Genomic DNA, 14,138 nt, shown 5'->3' with positions numbered 1-14,138 from the left:
CAGCATGTGTGGGAACTCCTTCAAGACTGTTGGAAAAGCATTCCAGGTGAAGCTGGTTGAGAGAATGCTAAGAGTGTTCAAAGCTGTCATCGAGACAAAGGGTGGCAACTTACAAGAATATAACATATGTTTTGATTTGTTTAACACTTTCTTGGCTACAACGTGATTCCATATGTCATTCCATAGTTTTGATGTCTTCATTATTATTCTAGAATGTAGAAAATAGTAAAAAATAAAGAAAAACCCTTGAATGAGTAGGTGTCCGAACTTTTGACTGGTACTGTATGTAGCCTAAGAAACAAGGTTCATGAAATCGATAACTTGCTGGTAACAGATAACATTCATATACTGACCATCTCTGAAACAAATTGAATTAACGCTTTTGATGATACAGTGGTAGCAATGTATGGTTTCAACATTCAGAAGAGACAGGAATGCCAATGGGGGAGGTGTTGCTGTTTATGTTCAGAGTCTCTCCAACATAATCCAGGTAGAGTCAGGCATTCCGCAGGGCAGCTGTTTAGGCCCCTTACTTGTTAAAAGTCAGAGTCATGTTCCTGTGATGTTTAGAGAGAATCTCACGTCAATATGTCTACAGGTTCATCTGCCACACCAAATTGTTATTTATTTAACTAGGCAAATCAGGTAAGAACAAATTCTTATTTACAATGACAGCCTAGAAACAGTGGGTTAACTGCCTTGTTCAGGGGCAGAACAACATTCTCAGTCACTATAGACTTATACCAAGTGGAGGCCGGTATACTGTACTCATTCACTATAGACTTATACCAAGTGGATGGCAGTATACTGTACTCATTTTTATTTTTTTATTTCACCTTTATTTAACCAGGTAGGCTAGTTGAGAACAAGTTCTCATTTGCAACTGCGACCTGGCCAAGATAAAGCATAGCAGTGTGAACAGACAACAACACAGAGTTACACATGGAGTAAACAATAAACAAGTCAATAACATGGTAGAAAAAAAAGAGAATCTATATACAATGTGTGCAAAAGGCATGAGGTAGGCAATAAATCGAGTAATTACAATTTAGCAGATTAACACTGGAGTGATAAATCATCAGATGATCATGTGCAAGAAGAGATACTGGTGTGCAAAAGAGCAGAAAAGTAAATAAATAAAAGCAGTATGGGGGGTGAGGTAGGTAAATTGGGTGGGTAGTTTACAGATGGACTATGTACAGCTGCAGCGATCGGTTAGCTGCTCGGATAGCAGATTTTTAAAGTTGTTGAGGGAGATAAACGTCTCCAACTTCAGAGATTTTTGCAATTCGTTCCAGTCGCAGGCAGCAGAGAACTGGAAGGAAAGGCGTCCAAATGAGGTTTTGGCTTTAGGGATGATCAGTGAGATACACCTGCTGGAGCGCGTGCTACGGGTGGGTGTAGCCATCGTGACCAGTGAACTGAGATAAGGCGGCACTTTACCTAGTATAGCCTTGTAGATGACCTGGAGCCAGTGGGTCTGACGAAGAACATGTAGCGAGGGCCAGCCGACTAGGGCATACAGGTCGCAGTGGTGGGTCGTATAAGGTGCTTTAGTAACAAAACGGATGGCACTGTGATAAACTGCATCCAGTTTGCTGAGTACAGTTTTTGAAGCTATTTTGTAGATGACATCGCCGAAGTCGAGGATCGGTAGGATAGTCAGTTTTACTAGGGTAAGTTTGGCGGCGTGAGTGAAGGAGGCTTTGTTGCGGAATAGAAAGCCGACTCTAGATTTGATTTTGGATTGGAGATGTTTGATATGAGTCTGGAAGGAGAGTTTGCAGTCTAGCCAGACACCTATGTACTTATAGATGTCCACATATTCTAGGTCGGAACCGTCCAGGGTGGTGATGCTAGTCGGGCGTGCGGGTGCAGGCAGCGAACGGTTGAAAAGCATGCATTTGGTTTTACTAGCGTTTAAGAGCAGTTGGAGGCCACGGAAGGAGTGTTGTATGGCATTGAAGCTCGTTTGGAGGTTAGATAGCACAGTGTCCAAGGAAGGGCCGGAAGTATACAGAATGGTGTCGTCTGCATAGAGGTGGATCAGGGAATCGCCCGCAGCAAGAGCAACATCATTGATGTATACAGAGAAAAGAGTCGGCCCGAGAATTGAACCCTGTGGTACCCCCATAGAGACTGCCAGAGGACCGGACAACATGCCCTCCGATTTGACACACTGAACTCTGTCTGCAAAGTAGTTGGTGAACCAGGCAAGGCAGTCATTAGAAAAACCGAGGCTACTGAGTCTGCCGATAAGAATATGGTGATTGACAGAGTCGAAAGCCTTGGCCAGGTCGATGAAGACGGCTGCACAGTAATGTCTTTTATCGATGGCGGTTATGACATCATTTAGTACCTTGAGCGTGGTTGAGGTGCACCCGTGACCGGCTCGGAAACCGGATTGCACAGCGAAGAAGGTACGGTGGGATTCGAGATGGTCAGTGATCTGTTTGTTGACTTGGCTTTCGAAGACCTTAGATAGGCAGGGCAGGATGGATATAGGTCTGTAACAGTTTGGGTCCAGGGTGTCTCCCCCTTTGAAGAGGGGGATGACCGCGGCAGCTTTCCAATCCTTGGGGATCTCAGATGATACGAAGGAGAGGTTGAACAGGCTGGTAATAGGGGGTGCGACAATGGCGGCGGACAGTTTCAGAAATAGGGGGTCCAGATTGTCAAGCCCAGCTGATTTGTATGGGTCCAGGTTTTCCAGCTCTTTCACAACATCTGCTATCTGGATATGGGTAAAGGAGAAGCTGGGGAGGCTTGGGTGAGTAGCAGCGGGGGGGGGCGGGGCTGTTGGCCAAGGTTGGAGTCGCCAGGAGGAAGGCATGGCCAGCCATTGAGAAATGTTTGTTGAAGTTTTCGATTATCACGGACTTATCAGTGGTGACCGTGTTACCTAGCCTCAGTGAAGTGGGCAGCTGGGAGGAGGTGCTCTTGTTTTCCATGGACTTTACAGTATCCCAGAACTTTTTGGAGTTAGAGCTACAGGATGCAAATTTCTGCTTGAAAAAGCTGGCCTTTGCTTTCCTGACTGACTGCGTGTATTGGTTCCTGACTTCCCTGAACAGTTGCATATCGCGGGGGCTCTTCGATGCTATTGCAGTTCGCCACAGGATGTTTTTGTGCTGGTCGAGGGCAGTCAGGTCTGGTGAACCAAGGGCTATATCTGTTCTTGGTTCTGCATTTTTTGAACGGAGAATGCTTGTCTAATATGGTGAGGAAGTAACTTTTAAAGAATGACCAGGCATCCTCAACTGACGGGATGAGGTCAATATCCTTCCAGGGTACCCGGGCCAGGTCGATTAGAAAGGCCTGCTCGCAGAAGTGTTTTAGGGAGCGTTTGACAGTGATGAGGGGTGGTCGTTTGGCCAGGGACCCGTGGCGGATACAGGCAATGAGGCAGTGATCGCTGAGATCTTGATTGAAGACAGCAGAGGTGTATTTGGAGGGCAAGTTGGTCAGGATAATGTCTATTAGGGTGCCCATGTTTACGGATTTAGGGTTGTACCTGGTGGGTTCCTTGATGATTTGAGTGATATTGAGGGCATCAAGCTTAGATTGTAGGACTGCCGGGGTGTTAAGCATATCCCAGTTTAGGTCACCTAACAGAACAAACTCTGAAGCTAGGTGGGGAGCGATCAATTCACAGATGGTGTCCAGGGCACAGCTGGGAGCTGAGGGGGGTCGGTAGCAGGCGGCAACAGTGAGAGACTTATTTCTGGAGAGATTAATTTTTAAAATTAGAAGTTCGAACTGTTTGGGCATAGACCCAAACTATAGACTATTCACTATAGACTTATACCAAATGGATGACAGTATACTGTACTCATTCACTATAGACTTATACCAAAAGGATGACAGTACTGTACTCATTCACTATAGACTTATACCAAATGGATGACAGTCTACTGTACTCATTCACTATAGACTTATACCAAATGGATGACAGTCTACTGTACTCAAAAACAAATTTGGAGCAAATAATATTTTATAAATCAATTAATTTAGTGGATTTTTAAACCTCATTAGGCAGCTCATCAATGCCAAACGCTTTCCCATTTTTTTGCAAATTCAATCACCTTAACTTCTGCCACAGACAGCTCCTCGTTTAAATAAGCGTTACAAATATATAAGACGGTTCTAACATTGTATTTCCCATTATAGTTTTCAGGGAACATATGTCTTTATACAATTCTTCCTCAAAAATATGTCACATTTTCGTTACCTGCCAATACCTGGCTCTGGTCCATTTCACTTTAATATCACAACCACTTATATTACAGTGTCTGATCCCGAGATCTGATGAAATCTCTTTGTGGCAAATAGTCAATAAGTATTGAGTTTCTGCCGAGTAATAGTCAGCTGGCTAGCAGTTCATTCACACCTGTAAGCTGCGGGTGCCTGAGTGCCCAATCACATATTGAGTGATTGACAGGTCTGAAACCCTACCAACTCTCTGACTCTCACAAATCACCTGCTCCTCCCCTGATAATCCCACTCACTGTGATCGATTGACAGGCCAAAATGTTAAGAATGAGGACATTGAATGGGAGGAATAATATTGTTTTAAGCAATAAGGATTGGAATTTGGCACTGTCTAGTTCAAGGGTAAAAAATAAAGTGTTTTCATCTTCTTTTTGTCACAATAATGTAGTACAATTAAAAATGTGAATTTTGATTTATCTTTTAACAATTTTCTTTCTCAAAATAGCCAAATGTTATCCGGAATGGCATTGGACAAAAAAACGATCAACTTGAAAATGCAAACTGGAGTTTTGTGTTTAAATTTGGTCATTGATTATGTTTACATATAAACAATATTGAAAACGTATTATTACGTCTCCAGATAATCCGTTGGTCACAGATACCTTAAAAAAAAGGTGAAGGCGTGGATCAGAAAACCAGTCAGTATCTGGTGACCACCATTTGCCTCATTCAGCGCGACACATCTCCTTCACATAGAGTTGATCAGGCTGTTGATTGTGGCCTGTGGAATGCTGTCCCACTCCTCTTCAATGGTTTTACGAAGTTGCTAGATATTGGTGGGAACTGGAACACGCCGTCATATGCGTCTATCCAGAGCATCCCAAACCTGCTCAATTGGTGTGCAGGCCATGGAAGAACTGGCACATTTTCAGTTTCCAGGAATTGTGTACAGATCCTTGTGACATGGGGCCGTGCATTATCATGCTAAAACATGAGGTGATGTCGGGTGGATGAATGGCACAACAATGGGCCTCACGATCTAGTCACGGTATCTCTGTACATTCAAATAGCCATCGATAAAATGAAATTGTGTTCGTGGTCTGCAGCTTTTATCTGCCCATACCATAACCCCACCACCATGGGGCACATTGACATCAGCAAACCGCTCACCCACACGGCGCCATACACATGGTCTGCAGTTGTGAGGCCAGTTGGACGTACTGCCAAATTCTCTAAAACGATGTCGGAGGCAGCTTATGGTAGAGAAATTAATATTTAATTAATTAATTAATCAAATCAAATCAAATGTATTTATATAGCCCTTCTTACATCAGCTGATATCTCAAAGTGCTGTACAGAAACCCAGCCTAAAACCCCAAACAGCAAGCAATGCAGGTGTAGAAGCACGGTGGCTATGAAAAACTCCCTAGAAAGGCCAAAACCTAGGAAGAAACCTAGAGAGGAACCAGGCTATGAGGGGTGGCCAGTCCTCTTCTGGCTGTGCCGGGTGGAGATTATAACAGAACATGGCCAAGATGTTCAAATGTTCATAAATGACCAGCATGGTAAAATAATAATAATCACAGTAGTTATCGAGGGTGCAGCAAGTCAGCACCTCAGGAGTAAATGTCAGTTGGCTTTTCATAGCCGATCATTAAGAGTATCTCTACCGCTCCTGCGGTCTCTAGAGAGTTGAAAACAGCAGGTCTGGGACAGGTAGCACATCCGGTGAACAGGTCAGGGTTCCATAGCCTCAGGCAGAACAGTTGAAACTGGAACAGTCAATTAATCACCTGTGGTGGACACTCCTGCAGTCAACATGCCAATTGCACGCTCCCGCAAAACTTGAGACAGGCAACAAACTGTGGCATTGTGTTGTGTGACAAAACTGCACATTTTAGAGTGGCCTTTAATTGTCCCCAGCACAAAGTGGACCTGTGTAATGATCATGCTGTTTAATAAGCTTCTTGATATGTCACACCTGTCAGGTGGATGGATTATCTTGACAAAGGAGAACTGCTCACTAACAGGGATGTAAATAAATTTATGCACAACATTTGAGAGAAATACGTTTTTTGTGCGTATGGAACATTTCTAGGATCATTTATTTCAGCTCATGAAACATGGGACCAACACTTCACTTGACCTTCACTGAATTTGTATTTAGGATATGACTCATAAAATGTGCTTATAATTCTTACATTTTGCCATTGATATGAACATCTATTTGTGCTCTTTTGCTGAGAAAGTATTTTGTCCTAATAAATGCATGATTATTGATTAAAAATCACCATAATTAATTGTGTACCTGTCTACCCTCAACCCCGTTACACCAACCAATCTCCCCTCATAAAAAAATTGTGAACTTATCCTTATGTGACATCATCAACTGGAAGTGACATCATTACAAGTCTTCTGAAGAACATGGTGCCAAAAGACAGGGAAGTTATAACATCTATATTTCATAGATTTGTATTGTTAGATCAAGCTCATCTCTGTTACATGAAATAAAGATCGAAAACTATTACTTTTTTTATTGCAAAAATATATACAATTTCTTAATTCCGTGCGCACGCGCGATCTGGTCTCATGTTCTTCACCACGTGAGGCGCAGCGGCCATTTTGAGCCAAAAAACCCCAACCCCGTTGATCATAACAGGGTTCTGAGACTGTGACAGAGTTCAGTTTCACTTTGTTTGTGACGTTATCCAATTATTCAAATTAATACATTTGTTTTTTATCTTCATTCTTATAACCACATGCATATGCTGACTGTAATGTTGTCCATGTTAAGAATACATACAGTAGTCTACATATAGTAGTCTACATTGGAGGGAAGTCTCTGGAGAGAGCATTCTTTTCTTGTCGGTCTGCATTTCTGCTCAACACAGAAGCAACTCGACTGCCAAGTGCTTCACCACACAACATTTAACGTTTTAGCCAGAAGCAGCCAACTGCTGCTCCACATTCAGCCAGTGAAGGAAATCCCATGGGGAAGTCCAGGGCTGTAAGACCAGACGCTACGAAGACCTGTATCCAGGTACCATCCTTAACACATCACGTTGAATCGAACAGATTATTATGGTCTGCTCGTGATGACATCCACCGGTACCTGTTTGAGGATGGCCTTGAAATCATTCCACCCTCACAGGCTGTGATGTCCCGACACGTAGAGCTGTTGAAAGAGGTGTGGGACAGACTTTCAGGATGAATGCCATGAAGCAAGAGACACACACAAAGTATCTGCCTACCTGTGAGACCTGCTCCATGGTGGCCCTGAGTGTCTTCATGTTCACACACACTCCCCAAAGCCTCAGCCTGCCAATAGGAAGTGTACCAAGTGGGAACCCAGCCTGTGGTGTTTCAACAGGCAGGCCCAGGCCTCAACAGGCAGGCCCAGGTCTCAACAGGCAGGCCCAGGCCTCAACAGGCAGGCCCAGGCCTCAACAGGCAGGCCCAGGTCTCAACAGGCAGGCTTGATCATTTATAACAGAGTTACATATGAAGCTTATCTTGGCTCTATACTTGGCTCGCCCTGTTCACCCCCTGAGTGTGTTGTTGACAAAATGTGTTTTCTAGTCTGAGTTATAATATTAATGACCCAAGCCCAGCTCAGTTAATCCCTACCCTTGTGTCTCTGAGTCATTATGCTTCAGCAAATGTACATTATCCTAGGGGAGTTGGCGAACACAATGTAAAGTAACCCATGTACGTAACCTAATGAATTTCCCTCTAACTGACCTGAATGCCTCTGTTGATCCTACAACTATGCAGTAATCATGTGCCTATGAATCAGAGTTATACTGTTAGAACTGAGGCGGAATGCCCTCGTAGGAAATCCACTGTGTGCAGCGTAAACATCAATAACTTGAGCATGTCTTCTGATAAGCTTCCCAGTAAAGCAATAAATCCAATCAAGCATATGTGTGAAATGCTTGATAATGTAAGTGATATCAACAGAGATAGATTTTCTGGGTGATTTAAATATTGACTGGCTTTCAGCAAGCTGCCTACTCAAGAAAAGAACACAGAAGGGGTGTTTTTTAATGGAAGCCTCTCCAATATAATCCAGGTTGAATCAGGAATTTCCCAGAGCAGTTTCCTATGCCCCTTACTTTTTAAATTCTTTACTAACGTCATGCCACTGGCTTTGAGTAAAGCCAGTGTGTCTATGTATGCGAATGACTCAACACTATACACGTCAGCCACTATAGCGAGTGAAATGACTGCAACACTCAACAAAGAGCTGCAGTTAGTTTCAGAACGGGTGGCAAGGAATAAGTTAGTCCTAAATATTTCAAAAACTCTAAGCATTGCATTTTAGACAAATCATTCACTAAACCGCAACTAAATATTGTAATGAATAATGTGGAAATTGAGGAAGTTGAGGTGACTAAAATGCTTGGAGTAACACTGGATTGTAAAACTGTCATGGTCAAACCACATTGATACAACAGTAGCTAAGATGGGGAGAAGTCTGTCCATAATAAAGCGCTGTTCTGCCTTCTTAACAACACTATCAACAAGGCAGGTCCTACAGGCCCTAGTTTCTACCTTCTTAACAACACTATCAACAAGGCAGGTCCTACAGGCCCTAGTTTCTACCTTCTTAACAACACTATCAACAAGGCAGGTCCTACAGGCCCTAGTTTCTACCTTCTTAACAACACTATCAACAAGGCAGGTCCTACAGGCCCTAGTTTCTACCTTCTTAACAACACTATCAACAAGGCAGGTCCTACAGGCCCTAGTTTCTACCTTCTTAACAACACTATCAACAAGGCAGGTCCTACAGGCCCTAGTTTCTACCTTCTTAACAACACTATCAACAAGGCAGGTCCTACAGGCCCTAGTTTCTACCTTCTTAACAGCACTATCAACAAGGCAGGTCCTACAGGCCCTAGTTTCTACCTTCTTAACAACACTATCAACAAGGCAGGTCCTACAGGCCCTAGTTTCTACCTTCTTAACAACACTATCAACAAGGCAGGTCCTACAGGCCCTAGTTTCTACCTTCTTAACAGCACTATCAACAAGGCAGGTCCTACAGGCCCTAGTTTCTACCTTCTTAACAGCACTATCAACAAGGCAGGTCCTACAGGCCCTAGTTTCTACCTTCTAACAGCACTATCAACAAGGCAGGTCCTACAGGCCCTAGTTTCTACCTTCTTAACAGCACTATCAACAAGGCAGGACCGACAGGCCCTAGTTTCGACCTTCTTAACAGCACTATCAACAAGGCAGGTCCTACAGGCCCTAGTTTCTACCTTCTTAACAACACTATCAACAAGGCAGGTCCTACAGGCCCTAGTTTCTACCTTCTTAACAGCACTATCAACTAGGCAGGACTGACAGGCCCTAGTTTCTACCTTCTTAACAGCACTATCAACAAGGCAGGTCCTACAGGCCCTAGTTTCTACCTTCTTAACAGCACTATCAACAAGGCAGGTCCTACAGGCCCTAGTTTCTAAATTCTTAACAGCACTATCAACAAGGCAGGACTGACAGGCCCTAGTTTCTACCTTCTTAACAGCACTATCAACAAGGCAGGTCCTACAGGCCCTAGTTTCTACCTTCTTAACAGCACTATCAACTAGGCAGGTCCTACAGGCCCTAGTTTCTACCTTCTTAACAGCACTATCAACAAGGCAGGACTGACAGGCCCTAGTTTCTACCTTCTTAACAGCACTATCAACAAGGCAGGTCCTACAGGCCCTAGTTTCTACCTTCTTAACAACACTGTCAACAAGGCAGGTCCTACAGGCCTTAGTTTCTACCTTCTTAACAGCACTATCAACAAGGCAGGTCCTACAGGCCCTAGTTTCTACCTTCTTAACAACACTATCAACAAGGCAGGTCCTACAGGCCCTAGTTTCTACCTTCTTAACAGCACTATCAACAAGGCAGGTCCTACAGGCCCTAGTTTCTACCTTCTTAACAGCACTATCAACAAGGCAGGTCCTACAGGCCCTAGTTTTTACCTTCTTAACAGCACTATCAACAAGGCAGGTCCTACAGGCCCTAGTTTTTACCTTCTTAACAGCACTATCAACAAGGCAGGTCCTACAGGCCCTAGTTTCTACCTTCTTAACAGCACTATCAACAAGGCAGGTCCTACAGGCCCTAGTTTCTACCTTCTTAACAACACTATCAACAAGGCAGGTCCTACAGGCCCTAGTTTTTACCTTCCTAACAGCACTATCAACAAGGCAGGTCCTACAGGCCCTAGTTTCTACCTTCTTAACAGCACTATCAACAAGGCAGGTCCTACAGGCCCTAGTTTTATCACACCTGGACTACTGTTCAGTCATGTGGTCAGGTGCCACAAAGAGAGACCTCGGAAAATTACATTTAGCTCAGAACAGGGTGGCACGGCTGGCCCTTAAATGCACACGGAGAGCTAACATTAATAATATGAACGTAAATCTCTCATCGCTCAAAGTGGAGGATAGACTGACTTCATCACTACTTGTTTTTGTAAGAAGTGTTGACATGCTGAATGCACCGAGCTGTCTGTTTAAACTACTAGCATACAGCTCAGACACCCTGTCGCGCTGGTATAAAGGATTTGGAGACAGGCGCAGGAATACATCTGGGTTATTTAATACACCCAAAACAAACACGTATACAAAACACTGGGATGTACCCAAACAAAAGAGCGAGGGTAAACCTCGTAGAACGACACGACACGATACCCGTAATACACAAAGCACAAAACACGCAGCACAGGCTGAGACAATGCATAGGTGCTCACACGACCAACGGACATGGGAACAATAACCGACAGCCCAATGGGGAAACAAAGGGCACATTTATACAAACACAAACAGTGAGGAATTGGAACCAGGTTTGTGTAATGACACAGTTCGGTGCAGCCTAGAAGGCCGGTGACGTTGACCTCCGGAACTGGTGAACAGAATGAGCAGCAGTACCGGAGGGGATCCATGACACACCCATGCATACCCCGCAAGACATGCCACCAGAAGTCTCTTCACAGTCCCCAAGTTCAGTACTACATAGAGCCATGACTACATGGAACTCTCATCATTTAACTGAGGCACGCAGTAGAAACAGATAGAAATACACCTTATGGAATAGCAGGGACTGTGAATATTCACACACACAGGTACAGACACAAGCATACGCGCACACACACACACAAACACACACACATACAGGTACACACACACACACATGCTGGCACACGCACTTTACACATACGCACATCGTAAAATTGTTGTATGGTGGTATTGTACATTTTGTATTGTAGATATGTAGGGGTGTAACTGTGTTACATGATGTACTGTTTTATCTTTTGTTTTATGTGTGATGTAAGTGTCTTAATGTGTTTGGACTCCAGAAGGAGTAGCTGCTGCCTTGGCAACAGCCAATGGTGTTCCCTAATAAATACAAATACAAAAGTTGGCTGGATGTCCTTTGGGTGGTGGACCATTCTTAATATACACATGAAACCCAGCAGCATTGCAGTTCTTGACACACTCAAACCAGTGTGCCTTGCACCTACTACCATACCCCGTTCAAAGGCCACTAAATATGTTGTCTTGCCCATTCACCCTCTGAATGGCACACGTACACAATCCATGTCTCAGTAATCTCAAGGCTTAAAAATCCTTCTGTAAGCTGTCTCCTCCCCTTCATCTACACTGATTGAAGTGGATTTAACAAGTGACATCAATAATAGATCATAGCTTTCACCTGGATAGTCCTTGAAAGAGCAAGTGTTCTTAATGTTTTGTACACTCAGTTTATGTAATTCATGTCAAAGTCTAAGTCATCCTGGTTTGGTGGAATTTTTATTTTACCAAGCAAGTCAGTTAAGAACAAATTCTTATTTTCAATGACAGCCTACCGGGGAACAGTGGGTCAACTGCCTTGTTTAGGGGCAGAATTACAGATTTCTACATTGTCAGCCCGGGGGATTAGATCTTGCAACCTTCCGGTTACTAGTCCAACGCTCTAACCACTAGACTACCTCCCACCTTTGTTTGAAGTGCTGTCACAATGAAAATGTTTTTTAAAATCAACTTGTCTCAGCAGCATACATATTTGATGCAAAAAAAAGTGTAAAAAGGGCTTATTTTGTCGATTTGACAGGTACAACTTGGCTAGATTGTGGTCACGGTGTGCCTGCATATGGAGCTCAGCCAGCACTGTTATTTCTGTAACTGAATGAAAACGTTTCAATGATGTGATTTAACCGATTGATGTTGGGAAAGTAGATGTCGAAATAATAAATAATATTAATATTATAATATTATTAATATTAACTATATTAAGTATTATTAATATTATACTTAAATAATATTTCCTAAAATGAAGACTACTGATTATTTCTCAGTATCTACTCGCAAGCTTCTCATTGACAGCCTGAACCAGTCATACCGTTTTCTGCCACGGTGCAACCTTTGGTAGTTTGATGGACTCCGAGTCAGAGGCAAAGCCAAGACAATCCACCATCCATCCAATCCACCATCCAATCCACCATCCATCCAATCCATCCATCCAATCCACCATCAATCCACCATCCATCCAATCCACCATCCATCCATCCATCCATCCAATCCATCCATCCAATCCACCATCCAATCCATCCAATCCATCATCCATCCATCCAATCCATCCAATCCACCATCCATCCATCCAATCCATCCAATCCATCATCCAATCCACCATCCACCATCCATCCACCATCCATCCATCCAATCCATCCAATCCATCATCCATCCATCCAATCCATCCAATCCATCATCCAATCCACCATCCATCCATCCAATCCATCATCCAATCCACCATCCATCCATCCATCCACCATCCATCCATCCAATCCATCCAATCCATCATCCATCCATCCAATCCATCCAATCCATCATCCAATCCACCATCCATCCATCCAATCCATCCAATCCACCATCCATCCATCCAATCCACCATCCATCCATCCAATCCATTCAATCCACCATCCATCCAATCCATACATCCATCCATCCAATCCACCATCCATCCAATCCATCCATCCATCCATCCAATCCACCATCCATCCATCCAATCCATCCATCCATCCAATCCACCATCCACCATCCATCCATCCAATCCATCCAATCCATCATCCATCCATCCAATCCATCCAATCCACCATCCAATCCATCCATCCATCCAATCCATCCAATCCATCCATCCATCCAATCCATCATCCATCCATCCAATCCATCCAATCCACCATCCAATCCATCATCCATCCATCCAATCCATCCAATCCATCCATCCAATCCATCCAATCCATCCAATCCATCCAATCCACCATCCATCCATCCAATCCACCATCCATCCATCCAATCCATCCAATCCATCCAATCCATCCAATCCACCATCCATCCATCCAATCCACCATCCATCCATCCAATCCATCCATCCAATCCACCATCCATCCATCCAATCCATCCAATCCATCCATCCATCCAATCCACCATCCATCCATCCATCCATCCAATCCACCATCCATCCCTCCTTCCTCACTCCTTCCTCTATCCCTCCCTGCTAAGCTCCCACCCACCAACCAACCCACCCTTCCTCCCTCCCCTCCCACCCTCTATCCCAGTCCCTACCCGAGGGCAGCAGCGTAGCATTGACCACAGGGATCTCCACCTTCTTCCTGTTGAGGCTGATGAGTTTGTCCAGGAGGAAGAGCAGTCCCGGGGGGATCAGGTAGATGTAGAAACGAGGCTCCTGGAGCAGAGCAAAGCTGCCGTGGATGACCGTCTGGCGGGATGAGACATGGCCAAGAGGATCATGTTTTAAATACACTAGAAACGAGGGGAGGAGACATGGCCAGGAGCATCATGTTTTAGATACACTAGAAACGAGGGGACGAGACATGGCCAGGAGCATCATGTTTTAGATACACTAGA

The 14,138-nt window shown here is 44.1% G+C and overlaps 1 protein-coding gene across 1 annotated transcript in view; it reads right to left on the bottom strand.

Annotated features, from left to right (window-relative positions):
* Positions 1-11,299: 11,299 nt before the first annotated feature.
* Positions 11,300-14,138, bottom strand: part of LOC129854824 (dual oxidase 2-like) — a 30,753-nt gene continuing 27,914 nt past the window's right edge. The window contains exons 29-30 of the mRNA XM_055921965.1: positions 13,836-13,989; positions 11,300-11,316 (exon numbers count right to left, since the gene is read on the bottom strand). Coding sequence (XP_055777940.1) covers positions 11,300-11,316; positions 13,836-13,989 — 171 coding nt within the window. The remainder of the gene's footprint in view (positions 11,317-13,835; positions 13,990-14,138) is intronic.

The sequence above is a fragment of the Salvelinus fontinalis genome, chromosome 5 (genome assembly GCF_029448725.1).
Source record: "Salvelinus fontinalis isolate EN_2023a chromosome 5, ASM2944872v1, whole genome shotgun sequence".
NCBI classification, from domain to species: Eukaryota; Metazoa; Chordata; class Actinopteri; order Salmoniformes; family Salmonidae; genus Salvelinus; species Salvelinus fontinalis.
Note: the sequence above shows the minus strand (reverse complement) of the source record. Positions and strands in the feature narration are given on the sequence as shown.